Source organism: Macrotis lagotis, chromosome 1 (assembly GCF_037893015.1).
Source record: "Macrotis lagotis isolate mMagLag1 chromosome 1, bilby.v1.9.chrom.fasta, whole genome shotgun sequence".
Lineage (NCBI taxonomy): Eukaryota > Metazoa > Chordata > Mammalia > Peramelemorphia > Peramelidae > Macrotis > Macrotis lagotis.
In genome coordinates this window covers 842,052,374-842,071,989 of record NC_133658.1, presented here as the reverse complement: position 1 = coordinate 842,071,989, position 19,616 = coordinate 842,052,374, and the positions used below count along the sequence as shown (strand labels likewise).

Sequence of the window (19,616 nt, the reverse complement as noted above, 5' to 3'; positions counted from 1 at the left end):
TGGTCTTTTCATCAGGAAAAGTTGGAAGTCTCCTATTTCATTAAATGTCCATCTTTTTCCCTGGAAAAGAAGGCTCAGTTTTGCCAGCTAATGTATTCTTGGCTGCATTCCAAGATCCCTTGATTTTTGGAATATTTCATTCCAGACATTTCAATCACTCAATATTGATGCTGCCAGTTCCTGTGTAATCCTTATTGTGGCTCCTTGGTATTTAAATTGTTTCTTTCTAGTTGCTTTTGGGATTTTCTCTTTTATCTGATAGTTCTGGAATTTGGCTACAATATTCCTTGGTGTTTTCATTTTAGGATCCCTTTCCAGAGGGGACCAATGTATTTTTTCAATAACATTTTGTCCTCTGGTTCCATGATATCAGGATAGTTTTCCATCACTAAATTGTATAGTATTGACTCCAAGATTTTTTTCTCTTCAATGTTTTAAGGAAGATCAATAAGTTTCAGGTCATCTTTTCTCAATCTATTCTTGAGGTCAGTGGTTTTGCTGTCGAGGTATTTAGCATTTTCTTCTTTTTTTTTTCAATTTTGGGTTTTTTTTTTAACAAATTCTTTTTTGTCTCATGAAGTCATTGGTTTCCATAAAATCCATTCTTTTTTATGGAAGAATTTTCTTCATTTACCTTTTGCAACTCCTTTTCCAATTGGTCAATTTTATTTTTGTAAGAGTTTTCCCTTTGATCAATTGAGGTTTTGAGAGAATTATTTTCTTTTTACATTTGTCCAATTGTATTTTCCAAGGATGTATTTTCTTGTAAGGTGTTAATCTTCTCTTGGGCTTCTTTTCCCAAATTTTCCAGTTGATTTTTAAACTCCTTACTGATTTCTTCAAGGAAGTCTTTCTGTGCTGGTGACCAAATCATATTCTCTTCAGGAGTTCTACATCTCTCTGAATTAAGGTCTTTTCCTTCTGGGAATTTTTCTATGATCTCCCCCTTTCAACATCCTTTCTTCATTCTCCTAATATCTTGTGTTGGGGGGGAGGGACTGGTTCACAGAGGTTTAGTACTGAGATCCCTAGAGGCTTTACTCACTGGAGACTTTACTCCAACTGGCCAGTAGGGAGTGCTGGAGGTTTTGCTCACTGAGTGGCTAGTAGAGGGTGTTCGAGGCTTTTCTCACTGGATGTAATATCTCCTTCCAGCCAGGTGGTAGAGGCTGGAACCTACCCTCCAGCCTTTCCTGTAAATCCCAGACTGTCAGTCCTATGTCCATGCCTCCACTACCCAGTTGTTTCTCAGAGTGAATTGGTTCCCACAGTGAAAGCCCCCAAGGCTGATCTTAGATTAGTCCTGCTCTTGCCCCTCCCCCACTGACTGTTGGCACTCTGCACTCATCACCCTGCCCCCCCATCCCAAAGACAGACCTTGAGGTAAATATTCTTCTCTTGGTTTCTCTTTCTGGGTTTTGTGTATAGGACTTCCATTAAGAGGTTTGTTTCATATTGTTTATGAAGGAAGATCAGGAGACCTTAGCACAGAACTTAGCTTCTCTCCGCCATCTTGGTCAAAAGACTATTAATAGATGCTTAATAAATTATTTAATACTGTCTTCTCCAGAGGACTCCTACGAAAAATAGATGACCTAGAAAAGGAGGAATGGAGAGAGGCCTTAGGTTATTTCCCACAGTAATCTTCCATGAGTCATTCTGCTCTCTCACTATAATAGAGGTAGAAAAGACCCTAGAGATCATTTAGTCCCAGACCTTCCCTTTGTAGATGAAGAAATAGACACAAGAAATGGCTCATAAACAATCAAATAATAAATTGATACCAAAGCATGGAACAGACCCAGGTCTAAATCCTGTGCCCCTTTGAGAAGAGGTTTTCCCTACATTTGAATGAATGACTTTATTATAGAATCTGGGAATCTCAGCATTTCAGGGAAGCAAAGGATACATTTATTTCCCCTTGCATTCAATTATCTGCCTGTCACAAATCATAATTGAGATGGAGAATGCAGGTGTGGAAAGAAAACAGAGATTTATTAAAGCAGTTACAATACAAAAGAAAGTGATAGGAAAGTTAAGCAAAGATTAAGTAGTCTGGAAAGGTAAGCTTGAGCCTCGTCCCCAAATCTCCTCAAATTCTCCTTCAGGGTCCATGAGAGGGGTGGTGACCTAAGAGTGACACAAGTCCAGCATTCGAATTTTTGCCTTTTGGGGAGGGGTCTCTCATGAGTGGTCTTAGACTTGTTTCCAGCCTACCCTGGCTGCAGCACTAAAAAAGAATGCAATACAGATCAGACTGAATGTCAGAACCTCAGGCCATGGCCTAAAATAGATGATAAAGGAAGGAGGAAGATTTCCTTTAAAATGGAACTAAAAGATTTATAAAATTTGTCTCCAAATGAACTCAACATTCCTTATGCCCATGGTTCCCTGCATCATATTTAGTTTAGTGAGCTCCTGAACAAAATTCCCTACTATAACATACCCAATAAGTGATCATTCATGCTTTGCTTGAATCCCTTTGGTGAGAGGTGATCTCCATGACTTCACAGAATCATAGGATTTTAGAGCTACAAGGGACCTGAGTGGAACCCTAATTTAAGTCTTGTCTACATCTCAAAACACTTCTGGATATCTCTGAATTGTAGGAAGTGTATTGTTGTTTCTAGGCTCAGTTTGCTCCTTGCTCTCTAGGGCATGGAATAGAGACTGAACTGATTTCTTTGGTACAGAAACCTCCTGGGCAAGAAAACTCCTCTGCTCTTTCAAATTGGCACCTTCTCTACAATTTCTAGTTTTAGAGAGTCAAATTAGGGTCACACAGATATATCAGAGTCAGCACTTGAACCCAGGCAAGGGTTGGCTATTAAATTTTCACTGTGAGCATTGACACCTAAGAAATCAATAAATCAACAAATTAGGGCTCTAACTAGTGTTTTTATGATTTCCTAGAGTTTAGAAAGTGATGAAGAAAATGTTAGTGCAGATTACACTTAAACGTATGTTATATGTACATATCATTTCCCCCAGAGAGCCAGTTGTTAAGCATTTCAGCCTGCAAGCCATAAAAGGTTAGAGCTGCCAAGGCAACTGGGGAAAGTCTTGAAATTCAATCTAAGCTTTTCAGGGTAAATGAATGATATGTTTGATCAAATAGAGCTCATAAATGGTGTTATAAATACCCAAATTACCCCTGTCATAAAAAAAATTGACACCCCCAATTTCCAACCTTAAATAAAACTTCCTGACCAGTTGATCATATCCCAATCCCCTTCAAATCTAATCCCTGTTTCATGAAATAACTCTTCTGATACCTAAGGATAAGTATTATATACATGGCAAATTAAGTGACAGTGAATAGAGCAACATATCTGGAGTCAGGAAGACTAGAGTTTCAAAGCATATAACCCTGGGCAAGTCACTTAATCCTGTTTGCCTCAATTCCCTCCTCTGTAAAATGGAGGACAACGTAAATCATACATTATCTTTGCCAAGAAAATTCCAAAGTGGGGTCACAAAGAGTCAGTTATAACAAAAAAGTCTCAATATCAACATTATATCTCTATTCCAACCTCTCTCCTCCCAAGTAGTCTCATCCCCAAGCTAAACATGTCCAGTATCATTTCTTAATGCTTTGAGTTAGTGCATTAGATTAAAAAACAAAAACTTGTTATTTTGGGAAGGATGAATAGCTTGGTCCTGAGGGGACATGAGAGCTGCTATGTCATTTGAAAGACTATAATATGAAAGAGAGATTAGTTGTGTTTTGATTGACTCCAGTGGCAGTAAATGGAATCACAGTAAAGGGAATGGGAACAAGAATTCAAAGAGTACCTACTAAACATCAAATACTTTGCTAAATATTATCTTGCCCAGAATCACAAAACTAGGATGTCTCAGAGACCAAATTTGACTGCACTCTAACTACTATGCAGCTAGGAAATTCCTCCTTTTATAAGAAAAAAGAATGTTTCTAATATACACAACCACACAAAAGTAGACTGCATTTGGAATCTAAGGATGTCTTTAGATGCTGTGTTACCACTTAATGGTTTAATGGGGATATAGTTAGAAGGATTCCTTTTGTAATTGAAAATGTTCTGATGATCAGATCCTTTTAAACTCTGAGATTCTGGAATTCTGACAGGGTCAGAGAGGTTCCTTGAACAAATTCTTCCCTATAGGAAGGGGTTTGGGATATTTCACTACCTAGTTTGTGGGACAAATGCCACTTAAATAAATTTCAGAGATCTCTCATGGTATGAAGAGAAAGCTTTATTCCTTTCTGGAGGAATGGGCCACAATCAATTAGAGAGATTGAGGGAAAAGAAAAAGTTCCAAGAATCACATTTTTCCTAATGCAACCCACCCCCCACTGACCCGCCCTCATTAATGAAGAACATAGTCTTACAATCTAAACACAAAAGCTACCCTAGGGAAAAGAGCATAAAATTCAAAACAAAACTAGATTATCTCTTTAGCCCCAGGAATTGAATGATTCTCAGTACATCAACAGATAAGGAGATAAGGTGAGGTCAGTTGACTCTTCACCAATATCCCAGAAGTTTGCTTTGTCAAGGAAGGAGGGGCACATAGTTAACCAAATTCAATCTATATTTTTACTGATGAAATCTCAGACTTTATCCCACTTACTAGTGATTGTAGGACCAGAAAGGAGTGAATAAGAGACTGAGCAAAGGGAAACAGTGTATTTCTCTTGCATACCATACAGACTGGTGAACCCAGGAGTGGACTCTATCTGCATCCACAATTTTTTAACATAATAGTAGCTAAGAAACACCTGTTTTATTTGAATTCCCAGAGCTGTCTCCACCCTCTAGCTCCTACAACTCATTCACCTCCCTCCATTCTCTTTATTTTTAAACACCACAGATTAATGTACAAGGGAGCAACAGAGACCCCAGACCTGTTTTGTATTGAGTGAAGTACTATTTATCCTTTCCAGAAGTCTTAAGGAAGATTTCTGAATGCCTAGGATCTGGAAATATCTTCCCTAGTTAAAAATCCCCCCAGGGGGAGCATCTAGGTGGTAGGGAGCAGCTAGGTGGCACAGTGGATAAAGCACCAGCCCTGGAGTCAGGAATACCTGAGTTCAAAATCTGACCTCAGACACTTAATAATTATCTAGCTGTGTGGCCTTGGGCAAGCCACTTAACCCCATTGCCTTGCAAAAAAACCCTAAAAAAAAAACCCAAGGACAATTCAATAGAACTCAATTCAACCATCTCTGGAAAACAGCCTTAGAGAGTTTTCCATGTAATTTTCATTTTAATTCTTGCTTTTGGGTCCCCTGATGATCTCTGAAGCTGTTTATGCATGGAAAGTAAGTAGAATGAATAGAAAATCATGAGGTTACCATTCACCCCAGTACTCAAATTCTCAATTAGAGTTCTCTTGTTCTTAAGGAGCCAAAGCTTTAATTCAGTGAAACTCCCAATGCACAAAATTATATTGTGTTTTCTCACAGGAAGATCTTGTTAAAAAATCAGCCAGAGCCTATTAAAAAAAAGTTCACTACTTTTATTAGCACACTATAGGTTTTTTCCTCTCTAAGCAGCTTAACTACACATCTCCCTTGTTTTTCTAATTGGCTCCCACTGACTTTTGACTTTTCAGTATTTTAGATGCTTTTCGAAGTCTTTTATGATATTAACTCATTGTATTTTCACAAAACTTTAGGAGATAGGCATTTTGCAAATAAAGATACTGTGGCATAAAGGAATTAAGTGATTTACCCAGGGTTACAGTGCTTGCAAGTGTCTAAAACAGGATTTGAATTTGAATATTCCTGATTCAGCCCCAATGCTACCTAATTAAATATATTTCCTATCTCACAATCCCTCCAAAGAGAAGAAATATCTATCTACATTAAGCAGATTGCATTGGACATTGCACAAATTCTGAGAAATAACATCAAAGAGAAATTTTACTTTTAGTTCTAAGTCACATGACTCAGTGAGTTCATAAATATTTTAAGGCAAAGTTTGCCAAATTGAAATAAGTGAAGACTTTCAACAGGATTAAGGGATATAATTAGGGGTGTGCTGGAGTTTTCAAAAATCACTATAATTCAGAGTTTAATTTTTTCATCTTATTCTCTAAACTTGTGTTAATAATTCAGATTAAACTTAAAAGTTTGTGTGTATATAATTTTTGAGAGATTGATTGTTAAGCATTTCCTCAGTTTGGGCTATAAATATTACTTGGTTTCAGCAGGAATACAGCAGAAATAGAATGGAGTGATCACCAGTCTGGAATTCTGGAGAATATAAGTTAATAATAATAATAATAGTAAATATTAATATTAATAACAGCATTTATGTAGCTTTGAAAAGTTTGCAAAGTACTTTATATCTATTATCTCGTTTGAGATTCACCATACTGCTTGACACAACCCTTATGAATATTAGTGTTTTGAGAAATTTTTTTAAGCAATCAGTTCATTAGCATAGAAACAGAACTCTTATCAAAAAATAGTCTGGCCAGTTTAGAGATGAAAATGCAATCTAGGCTTTTATAAGAAAAAAAGATCTCCTTTACCAACTTTATCTTCAATACAATCTCAACTCCATCTTCAAAATCTGTATTATCTTATTGACTGCCATATTGTCACCCTAATTGTTCTCATTATCATTATTTTCAATATTGCCACCCTTATTTTATCACTATCATCACTGATATCACCATTAGAATAAAGATTTCACAGGGGCAGCTAGGTGGCACAGTGCAGTGAATTGAGCACCAACCCTGGAGTCAGGAGTACCTGAGTTCAAATCAGGTCTCAGACACTTAAAAATTACTTAGCTGTGTGGCCTTGGGCAGTCACTTAGCCCCATTTGCCTTGCAAAAACCTAAAAGAACCCAACAGAATAAAGATTTAGCTAATGAAACCACACCTTCATGTTTTATCTCAAATCCTTTGCCTACTTTTGTCAATACCAAACCCATTTCTAGTAACCTTCAAAGCATACGTCAGGCAACACCTTCTACAACTTTCTTTACTCTTTGCCCCTCCCCCCATCTTTCTCTACAGTTTTTAGTGTGATCACCCTCTTGAAATTATTTTGTATATGTTCCATATTTACTCAATTGTTTGCCCTTTGCATCCTCCTAGAATTAGAGTTTGGTGACATCTGGTTATTTATTTTTATCTTTTTGTCTCTAGTGTTTTGAATATTATCTTGTGCAAAGTAGGGTCTTAAGTGTTTGAGGAGTTGAACTGCTGAATTTTAAAATTCTATTAATTTTTGGTAGGGTTGAAAACAGGATTTTTAGCATTGTATTTTTCTGTTACATTATTAAAGTTCGACACAGTTTGACAAAGAACTGCAGTCATACCGCATACTGTTTACCTTGAGGAATTATAGGAAATTTTTTTTCCTACAAGAAATTTTAATGCTTTTAAGAAAGTCAAAAATAAGCTCCTTCCCTTGATTGCAATCTCTTTTCTTTTCAAAAATGTTACTTTTATCCTAGAATACTTTGTATTAGTATTGATTTGCCTTCCAACTCTATGCCTCCTTCAATCATGCTTTAAATTCTTAGTCAATCTGATATATATATATATATATATACATATATGTGTGTGTGTGTGTGTGTGTGTGTGTGTGTGTGTGTGTATGTGTATGTATAGTATGAAAATATTTGTGTCATCAGGCAGCTAGATATCACAGTGGATAGAGCACCTGCCTTGGAGTCAGGAGGATGAGAGTTCATATCCACGTCAGATACTTGACACTTACTAGCTATGTGACCTTGGGTAAGTCACTTAACCCCGATTGCCTCTCATCAGGGAAACTACAAGTTGTCCTGATTCTTATCTGGTCACTAGATTCAGGTGTCTCTGGAGGAAAAAGTAAGGCTGGTGACAACACAGCATCCCCTCATCAAAATTCAATTACTCTACTTCTCATGGCACCATCTTCCCTCATGTCATGGTCTTCTTCAAGAATGAAGGACAAACACCATCATTCATATCACCAAACATCTCTTTTCATTTTTTAAATATTTATTTATTTATTTTGATGGACGTTATTTTTTAAATTGTGTTTTAAGTTCTGCACTGGAAAAGATGACATATGGGTACGTAAGAAAAGAGAGATCTGCAACTATGCAACTTGTTCTTCTATAAAATGCTTAGAGATATAAATATTTCCTTTTATATGAAAACAAATATCCCCCCTGGAGCTTTAGCTATTCTGATCAATACAATGATCCAGGGCAATTCCAAAAGTCTCACGATGAAAAAATGTTATTCACCTCTAGAGAGAGAACTGATGAGCTCTGAGTTCCAAATTGAAGTATAAATTTTCTCATCTTTTATTTTTCTTATTATTTTTTTAATTATGGCTCATTTGGAAACCTGTTTTCATGGATTCCTATGTATAACTGATATCATATTGCTTGTCTTCACAGTGGATGGGAGACAGTGGACAGAGGAAGAGAATATGGAACTCAAAATACAAAAAGAAAAGAATGTTAAAAGTAAATGAATATTAGATTGGCTAAAACGTTAGAGGAGGGAAATGACAGATATTGGAGGAGACGTGGAAAAATTGGAACACTACTGGTATAATTGTGCACTGATCCAATCAGTTCAGAGCTATCTTTAATTAAACTGAAAGCGTTATTAGCATTAATTAGAATAGCCCAGTCTTTTGTAGTTGATGCTTGTGACAATATTACTCTTACTGTTCACAGTGCTCTCTGGGTTATTTCACTTTATTTGCATCAGTTACAATAGACTTGACCTGGGTGTTTTTGTTTATTTTTGAGTTGTATTTTTTTTTCTGGAAACCACCTTCTCATTATTTCCCATAGCTCAATAGCCCTCTACCACAATCACATACCTCAGCTTTCATCATGCATTTGTTAAGTGCTTATTATATTGAAGTCACTCTGAAATGTTCTAAAAGTACCAAAAATAAAAGACACTCTCCCTTGTCCTTATTAAAGACACTAGAAACAAAATTTTTGAATAGCTATGTTTTTCTTTGTCTCCTATTATCATTGTTTCATTTATCCAAAGGGGCTGACATGTCATTCTTTGATCCTATCCTGTATTTAATTTCAATTGACTCCAACTTTAGTTTTTAAATCTCCTTTTAAACTTTGTATTTAAAATTCAGGACAAGGTTCAGTTCATTTTGGTCTTTAGAATTCCTGATTTTTTTCTTAAAATAACATTTTATTTACATGCAATGACACATAAAAGCCATTTTTAACATTCAGTTTTTAAAAAAGTTTTAAATTCTCTCCTCCTCCTTTCCTTTCTCTGAGACAGCCATCTATTTGATATAGGTAACATCTGTAATCATGAGAAATATGTTTTTATGTTAATCATGTTGTGAAAGAAAAACAAACCTTACACCAGTCCCCAGAAAAGGGGAAAAAAGGGAAAAATAGTATGCTTCAATTTGCATTCAGATGCTATCAATTCATTCTCTGGAGGTAGACAGCATTTTTTACCGAAAATATTTTCAAATTCTCTTGTGTCATTATGGTGCATCATTTTATGATATTGTATTACTTGGGAGACTGCTCTTTTGGTTCTTCTCACTTTACTTTGTATCAGTTTCTGTAAGCCTTCCTAGGTTTTTCTGAAATCATCTTACTCATCATGTTTTACAGTAAAATTATATCCCATTATAATCATATAACACAACTTATCCACTAATTCCTCATTTGATGGACAGTTCTTCAATTTCCAAATCTTTGCTACTACAAAAAGAGCTGCTATAAACAATTTTTGTAAAAATAGTCTTCCTTTTTAAAATCTTTTTAGTATACAGACTAAGTAGGAATATGCACAGATTTATAACTCTTTGGGATTAGTTCCATCTTGTCTTTCAGAATAATTTAATCAGCTTAATGTAGGTGCTATCATGGGGTTCCTATAATTATCCCAATTTTGCAGATGAGGCAACTGAGGCAGACAAAGGTGACTTGACTTACCTGATATCACATAGCAAGGAAATATCTCAGACAAAGATTTGAACTCAGGTCTTCTTGACTCCAGTCAGGCCTCATCTCTAGCTACCAAACTTGCCTACCTACTTACTTCCTAATCAAAACAATGTGGAGAATATCTTCCTGAATTAGTGTGGATAGTTTCTATGGTATATATGGAGACAGAAGACAGTAACCATTTAATTGTATCACAATTCCCTGAAACTTAAAATCCTTTTTAGCATCCCTCTTGGTAATCCCTCTTCCTACTCCCTCTCCATTCTCTTTCCAAATTCTCTCACATTAACAACACACACACACACACACACACACACACACACACACACACACACACACACATATTCTCGCAACTAAATGGCTAGGTAATGCTATGGACAGAACACCAGACCTAGTCAGGAAGATCTGAGTTCACATATGATTCTGGACACTTACTAATTACTAATTGTATGACACTAAACGTGTCTCAACTTTTATCTGCCTTAGTTTCTTCATCTGCAAAATAGAGATAATAATAAAAACATCAATCTTTTGTGGTTTGTAAGGGGAAAAGTACATAGTATTTGTAAAGTACTTTAAAGTACTATATAACTGTTAATTGCTTTTATTAACAGATAAGCATAATAAAGTCAGGGCAATAAACATTAATCAAATTCTTACTTCAGAGAAACAAATCCACACATTATCCTTATTCAAAAATATTTATCTTAATCAGCACTTCTAATTCTTCACCTTTCTGTCAGGTGGTGAGGCAGCCTCTCTGAGAGCTGGTAGAGGGAAGGAAATCCAAAGAGAATGATGCCATGATAATGGTACATCATCAGAGCGGGTAGTAGAGGATGGTAAATTGAAGTCTGGAGATAATGGTTACCATAGAGAAGTATGACTCCATCCACAGAAGTATTAAAGTTCAATAGAGCACACATTTATCCTTTATCAAATGTATTAGATTGAAACTATTATGTTCCTACTAAGACTGGACTTTTCCATACCAAATATACCAAATTTTTTCCATTAATATTTATGTGAAATAATGTCCAGTCTCCTCATCATCCTACTTAATTTCCTTGGATATTCCTTGAGGGAGCATTATATATTAGGCAAGTTTTTCTCAATAGTAAGGATCTTGATTCTATCACCTGTTTCCTTTGAATTAATTAGACCTATATTTGCCTAATCTGTCTTAATGTGGCATTAATTTCTTTAGCTATCTTATAATATTGTTAGTTAACATTGATCTTTCAGTCTTCTAAAACCTTAAGGTTGGGGTTTTTTCCTCCCAGATTAAAGATTACCTGACCATATTTTTCTAATCTCTCACTTAAACATTTACTTTATTAAAGTCAAATATAATATTTATATTACATTTTTCCTTATTTAATTTCCTTTTATTAGACAGAGTTCAATATTCTACTTATTAGTTTGGGTTAAGATATCAATTTTCCCACCGGAAAAGGTAGTCTTCTATCCTTAATAAATGATTAATGGGGAAGACCAACCTGACAAGAAAATTGACTGTCCCGCAAGGAAGTGAATTTACCATCAGTTATTTATTCACTGTGTGATTCTGAGACTAACCATTTTATGTCTTCATTTGTAAAACTGATATAATAATTGCAAAAACAACATAGGGTTGTTGTGATGACAAACTGAAATAATGTAAAACATTTTGAAAACCTCAAAGCACTATATAAATGTTAATTATTTCTATTATTAAATGGCATAGAATTAGCTAAACACAAGAACTGGAGTGCCAGATTCCTTCTTTGCCCCACACTATTCCTTATTACATATTTTTTCCCAGTGTATTCATGCAACTGAAGATATCCAGGGCATACAATGCTTCATAATAAGTCACAACAGGGAAAAAGATCCTGACTAGTTTTCTGAGTCATGAGAGAAAGTAACTACTAAGACTCTAGTCCCATTGGGACTACTAAGCTTGAAGTATAAAGGATAGAGAGATCAAGCTCCTTTGGACAGAGGTACAAATCCAAGAAGGTTAGGAGTGAGGTGAGTAATGCATCTTTCTTCAACTAAAAGAGAGCTTGGAGCTCATATGGGCAAGGGCAAATTACTGATAGGTATAAATTAAATGAATGGGTAGGAATAGAAATAAGGAGGAGAAGACAATGGGGGGAAGAGTTACTGAAGAATATTAAAAGATAGAGCTGGAAAATGGAAAATAGTGATGGGACTTGGGAAAGTAATAGGGATCACAAAAAATGATGATGAGCCCCTGAGACTCATCAGAGGCGTTATCGTGCCATTATCAAGTGGTGGAGGCAATATTTAAACTTGAGTTTTTTGAATCCAGGTTCTGAGAATTTTTAATTACATTGCCTGCCACAAATTATGATTTCTGGTGTCAAAATTAATTTAAAAATCTAACTGGTAAATAAACCTGATTCCAGTGAAAATATAAATAAAAATATCATGCTTAACATGGTGTTGTAAGATTGCTTTTGGAATTCTCATATAAATTATGATTCATATACTTCTTCTTATGCTATGCCATCCTATTCCATGCCTTCCCACATTTCTTTCATACCAGATATATCCAACATGCTGAATTGAGTCATTTTTACTAGTTTATGGCAAGTTTGGGTAACTCACATTGTCTATTTTTTTACCATTTATTCTAATATATGAAAAGTATTTTGAAAGTTTAAACAATGACTTCTGTTGTTAAACTTGCCCAGCATCCTTTCTACATTATATATACGGCTTATATTTCCAATACCTTAGTGACTTGTATTTTTCAGGTCATACCCCATCTTTGAGAATTGCTGCTGCTAAACATTTCATTACCCTGTAGCAAATCTAGACATTTCTATAAGAAGTAAACAACTATTGTCCCTATATTATATTGTGTTATACTATGCGTTATTTTATAATCATTACAAGACACCAAGTGATTTTCTTAGTACTTGGTTGATTCCACTAATAATCAGGAGGGATGTTAATTGCTATGAAGGGCAGAGTAGGGATAGAGTATTATTCAGTATATAGCTGACCTGAGGACTTGGCAGTGAAGATAAAAGTTCTGCTCCATTCGGTAACAAGCAAACAAGAAATGCTATTTATATAGAATAAAGTCATGCTGCAATGCCCAACTTTAGTTTGTCACCTTCAAATCCTAAGTCAGAAGAGGAAAGAAATTGGAATAAGGAATCCAGAGCTGTAACATGAAAGATAGAAAAACCAATGAACTTTTATGTATGATCATCATTATTTATATTTTATCTATAACCTACTTAGGTCTAGATAATCTGCAAAAAAAAAAAGTCTTGATTTGTAACATCTGTCAATTTCCAAAGTAGAGGCAAATCTTGGAAATATTGAAAATTTGTAATTAGAAAACTAATATTCATAATTAATTATATTAAATCACAATAAAATAAATATCACAATAGAGTGAGGAACAATTTTTTTGTTTCTCAGTGCATATAAAAGTTAAGTTCACACTTTAAAGTAGCCTTTTAATTGTGCAATATTATATCTATAAAAACAACGTACAAACCTTACTTAAAAATACTTTATTGCTAAAAACAGCTAGCCATCATCCGAGCCTTCAGAAATTCAAAATCTTTTTGCTGGTAGAGGGTTTTGCCATGATGTTGATGCCTGCTGACTGCCCAGGGTAGTGATTGCTGAAAGTTGGCTATGCCAGTTTCTTAAAAGAAGACAATAATGAAGTTTGCCACATGAATTCATTCCTCCTTTCTCTTAAAATTTAGAGGCCATAACTTAGCATACCTTTGATCCAGCAACACCAATACCAGGACTATATCCTACAGAAATCATAAAAAATGGGAAAAGTCCCACATGTTTCAGATTATTCATAGCAGCTCTTTTTGAATTGGCAAAGAATTGGAAATTAAGGGGTTGCCCATCAATTAGGGAACAATTTATGATATATGAATGTTATGGAGTATAGTTCTATAAGAAATCATGAATGGTTGGGCCCTGGAGAAGCATGGAACAAATTACAGGAACTGATGTTGAGGGAAGGGAGCAGAATCAAGAGAACCTTGTACACATTAACAACAACCTTGTGAGCTAATCAACTTTGATAGATGCAGCTCCTCTCAGCAGTTCAAAGCTAGGGCAACCCTAGGAGACCTGCTATGGACATTGCTATCCCCATCTAGAGGAATAAAAAAAATCAAAAAAATCCTACAGAATCTAAACACTACATTCACTTTTTTTAAATTTCTCATGTTTTTCTTTCCTATCTCATGGTTTTCTTTTTCCTTAATTCTAATTCCTCATAAGAAAATGACTAATCTGTAAATATGTTAAACACAAATGTGTATGTACAATATTCACCAGACTATTCACCACTGAGGGGAGGGGGGTGGAAGGAAATTATGTAACTTAAAAATATGTATGTGGATGAATGAATGTTGAAAATTTTTTATAATATGCAATTGGAAAAATAAAATATCAATTGGGAAAAAATTCTTCCCACATTTGAGGCCATGGTAGGCTTATTAGTCTGATTTAAATATTGTGCATGTCAGAATATTGAGACTTGAGGAGAGGGAGACATGGGAAGGGTGAGTTAAGGGATGAGTCAGATGACCCACATTTATTGTTTGCCATATTATAGGGGCACAATTCATGGTATCCCAAAATAATCACAGTAGTAATATCAAGATCATTGATCAGAGATTACACTGACAGGATAATAAAAAAGTTTGAAATATTGTGACACAGATGAGCCCATGTCAAAAAACCTGGTGCCCATAAAATTGTTTGATGCATGCAGGGTTGCCTATACATCTTCAATTTGTAAAAAAAAGTGCAATGTCTGCAATGAGTAATAAAGTGAAGTGCAATAAAATGAGCTATTCCTATATTAAGGTTCACATTGAGAATTTAACAATTGGCTCTCACCATTTAGTTTGAACTGGCACCAGCATATAAATGTGGTCATATTCCCTTTTCCTGGGTTCATAATACTCATTGGGGATTACTGTATTACTTTAGTCTGCAGAATACAGACTCTGACCATGCCTCATATTTAGGAATCATGCCAGTGATATCATGATAGTTCAATATAAAGTAAGATACTTCAGTGACAAGTGGATTTCTTAGAAGGATGAACTTCTAGCTAAAGAGGAAACTATAAGTATAATTGACTCTGAGTTTCACATATCTATTGAAATATACTTGATTCATGACTGGTATCCCTTAGAATATTATTTCTTATCTACAGAAGTTTACATTCATGACTGTAACAGTGCTTTAAATAAACATCCTATGATATCAAATTCCCAATGTGGATTCATTTTATCCAATATTCAACAATATTCACTTAGTCATTATGAAACTGATGTATTATATTCAAAGAAAATGTAAGATAGTGAAATTCCTCTAAGACCTTTACTTGAAACTCTCATACAAAAATAGGAGGAATCTGTTATCTCCCATCTGCAAATGAAGTTAAATTCTTCTGAGTGATACAGTCAAGTTAATTAGAATGACATCACACAACCACTTCCAGCATTTCAACTTTGAAGTCATTGATTAAGTACTTTTTATATGAATTTACTTTTGTAAATTATGTGAGTTGATAGAAAAATTAAAGCATAATAAAGGGTAAATTGGGGGATAAATTATTCAAGTTATATATTTGAAATGAAGATTTGAGTTATTTGCCATAACCCAAAGAAATTTTGTAAATTTTTGCCCTAGAATATTGGCTTGATGTGTTGATGTAAAAACAATCTAACATAATGCCTAATATATGTTGGTAAGTAATAGGTACGGCATTTAAAAAAGAATATGAACAAATTTGGATATATACAGAAAAGATCAAAAGTAGGATAGAAACTGCAGGATCACAGACTTAAAGCTGAGTCTCATTTTAGAGATGATATTATAATTACATTAAAGATCATCTTTTTTTAATCCTTTAATTTACAGACCATGTAACTAAGGTCATATAAGTGGCAAAGCAGGAATTCTTAGACTCTAAATCTGTATTTCTCTCTATCATATCATAGTATCTCTTCCTGTAGTCCATTACCATCATTTTCTAAAGGAAAACATCAAAACCCAGAGTAGCTAAGTGAATTATCTAAGATAGCAGAGGTAGTTGGTATAACAATAAGTATGCAATCCCACATTACAGAATTACAGAATTTCAGAATTGTAGGACATCTCATTTAACCTTATCCTTACTGAAAAAGCATTCTCACTCTACCTACCATACTCAACCAACTTCATCCAACTGGTTCTTGAACAGAGATCTGTACACAATGTTCATCTACTGACCAAGGCCTTTGATACTGTAAGTTTTGAGCACTTTTGTAAATTATGACAAAATCTGTGTTTGAAAATGTAACTTTCATGATAAACTCATGCTTTTTCAGTCATCAGTGCAGTGAAACAGGGTTCTGTGTTTGCTCCCATAATGTCTGACATGGTGCTTTCAGTAATGTTGTCAGGCACCTTCAAAATGGATGAAAATCAGGTCAGATACCAACTGATGGTAAATTATTTAACTTGGAAAGTTTCCAAGCCAAAACTAAGGTGAAGGAATAGTTAATGCAATATATTTTGTTCACAACTTATTGTGAACTCAATGAAGCCTCTGAAGCAAAGGTGACAGAAAATATGGAAGGATTCTCTGCTGCCTGAGCTAATTTTGGCCTGACAATTAACATCAACAAAACAAAGGTTCTCCACCAGGCATCACCACACCATAACTATGTGGAATCATTGATAATAGCAAATGGAGAAATACAGAATGTTATGAAAAAGTTCATTTACTTTGCTTTCCTGGGATGTATACATGGATGGTCAGATTGAGGTTTGCATTGACAGAACTAGCTCGGTATTTGAGAAGTTGTGAAAGAAATGGTGGGAGAAAAGTGCATATATACATACATATATGTGTGTGTGTATGTGTGTGCATGTGTAAATGTGTGTGTGTATATATATATATATGCATTTATTGGCAATTTTATATATATATATATCATTTATTGGCAATATTTTACAATGGATTTCTGTTCAGCTTTTGGATTAGATCACGACTTGTCCTTTTCTCTTTTGAAAGGTTTACTGGAAAAAATGCTAACCAATTTTGGTCCACTTTTACTTTTTATGAAGTTCAATTTCTTTTCCTATTTTATTAAGGTTATGTTTTTATCTCATCCATTAGGACCATGAGTCCCTTGATTATTAGTTACCATTTTTCAATACCAAAACTTGCTTGTCTCATATCTGCTCACCCTAACACATAATGGGATGACTGAATATTTTCCTATTTCACAGCCAATGTCCTGAGTTTGACTGACCCTAAGTCTTGAGTTTTCTCTGGTCATTACAGAGCAGAGATGAGAGAGCATAAGGAAAGTACAAATTTCTTCTACCTGCAATGATCAACTCCAGTCACTTTGCAGATTTCTCCCAGGTGACACATTGAAACATGCTTTCTCCCTTCCTACCTATCTTTCAGGCAGGTCTAGTCAGGACCACAGAAAAAAGTTTTCCCACATTATTGTCTATAGCTTTTGGATATCAGGATTATTACTAAACCTGAGATCATTATTTTTTAGGTGACAAAGCCTGGGAGTGAGAGGAATAAGCAAATCCTCATCTGTTCCCTGATGGCTGTCATGGATTACACTAATTACACCTTCCACCCAGCTGTCTTCATTTTTAAGGCCATTCCAGGACTGGAGAAAATTCAGTTTTGGTTTTCCATCCCCTTCTGCACCATGTATGTGGTGGCACTTGGAGGTAACTCCTTGTTGATCATACTTATCTGGATGGAGCACAGTCTCCATGAACCTATGTATCTCTTCCTGGCCATGTTGGCTATGACAGACTTCTTGCTCTCCAACACCATTATGCCCAAGATGCTGACTCTCTTCTGGTTTCATGCTGAATCTATTACTTTCCAGGCCTGCATTGCCCAGATGTTTTTTGTCATTTTCATCTTTGTCATGGAATCAACAATCCTTTTGGCCATGGCATTTGACCGCTTTGTGGCCATTTGCTTTCCATTGAGATACACCATAATACTGACCCCCTCTGTGATCAGGAAAATAATGGGATTTTCGGTAGCCAGAGGCCTGGTCATCACCTCCCCTTTTGTCTTTCTGGTGGAACGACTGCCATTCTGTGGAAACAACATCATTACTGACACTTACTGTGAACTAACTAAGATTTCCAGACTGGCCTGTGCAGATATAACTGCCAATAACATTTATACTCTGGTGATATCATTCTTGTCCACAGGTTTAGATGTCTTTCTCATTTCTATTTCATACGTGTTTATTCTTCGAGCTGTCTTGCAACTCCCATCCCGTGATGCCCAGTTGAAGGCTCTGGGAACTTGTAGTTCACATGTGTGTGTCATCCTCATGTTCTACCTACCAGCCTACCTAACAGTGCTAATTAGCAATCTTGATTGTGGGATCCTACTGGGAAATCTTTATGTCGTTGTGCCTCCTGCATTGAATCCCATTATATATGGTGTCAGGACCAAGCAGATTCGATGTTTGGTCACATCGAGGCTCTCCAGGCTGGGCCTGTGGTGTGGTAAAGAAGAAGTTCAGGAATACTAGGCAAATTAAAATATTCTATGTGTGCTACTCTGGACTAGAGAGGCTAAAAAGTTATCCCCAATTTTTGTAAAGATTGTAGTATCAAAGTTTATTCCTTTTGTGTGTGTAATTAATCTTATAGACTAGATCTAATCACAATAAATAATGTTAATTATAAAGAGGAAAATTTTGACAGAAAAGGCAAAAATGAGAATGGTACCAAGCTCCTGATTCAGAAACCTCCAAAGTTTCTCTTTGCCTAATAGAATTATGAAGCATTCAATATCTTTCATGATTTTTACCCTGAATTTCTCTTCAATCTGGCATCATATTCTTACTCTAGTAATTTGCATAAATATAGTGAAAAGATTCACTTGTTTTTCCATGAGTATACACCATAATTTGCTTTTTTATTTGTTCATACTTTTCTCTATTTTTAGAATTACCTTCCTTCTTTGCCAAAGCATTCGAGTTATACCCATCCTTCAAAATTGGATCAAATGTCACTTCTTCTATGATGTTTTGTTTTTTTATGATTCTTTTGCTTCACAGTCATCTTATCCTTCTCAGAACAACCACAAACCTTGGTATATTCTTCATGCATGTATAAAACTCACTCAAATTTGTTTTTGTATGTGTCTTATGTCACCTCCTGGGTTATACCAACTCCTTAAGACCAGATCATTTCTTGATTTTCCTTACATTCTCTACTTTGCCTAGCTTGGTACCTGATTGATAGTAACACATTAAATAAACAAGCAAACAAACAAACAAACAAATAAATAAATAAATGTATACATAGATAAGCAGAATCATAGAATTACTAGGAAACCCATTAAACCCAAACTGGGTAGGGGCAGAAAAGATATAACATTCCCTTTCCACCATCACTAGATTTCAGTTACTTTTGGAGAAGAAACCTATCTTCTGTAAATATTTATTTCTAGATCTTCAAGGTTCTTTTTTACTTTATCCCTGAACAGTTTATTTAAGCTCCAATCATCTATTTAATAAAACAAAATAGATATTGATTATCTAGTATTTTGTTGAGATATCTGAGAACTCTGCTTTAGCTAGTTGCTATCCAGGAACATGCATGTA

At 35.2% G+C, this 19,616-nt stretch overlaps 2 protein-coding genes across 2 annotated transcripts in view; both read left to right on the top strand.

Annotated features, from left to right (window-relative positions):
• Positions 1 to 1,314: 1,314 nt before the first annotated feature.
• LOC141507858 (olfactory receptor 52B2-like) overlaps positions 1,315 to 19,616 on the top strand; it is a 44,818-nt gene continuing 26,516 nt past the window's right edge. Inside the window, exon 1 of the mRNA XM_074215925.1 lies at positions 1,315 to 1,383. The gene's annotated coding sequence lies outside the window, so the exon portion shown is untranslated. The remainder of the gene's footprint in view (positions 1,384 to 19,616) is intronic.
• Positions 17,583 to 18,536, top strand: LOC141507863 (olfactory receptor 52Z1P-like). The gene has a single exon (XM_074215937.1). The coding sequence runs from the start codon at positions 17,583 to 17,585 to the stop codon at positions 18,534 to 18,536; it is 954 nt and encodes a 317-aa protein (XP_074072038.1).

Coding starts and splice junctions, on each gene's coding strand:
- LOC141507863 (XM_074215937.1), top strand. CDS start 17,583: ATGGATTACACTAATTACACCTTCCACCCAGCTGTCTTCATTTTTAAG.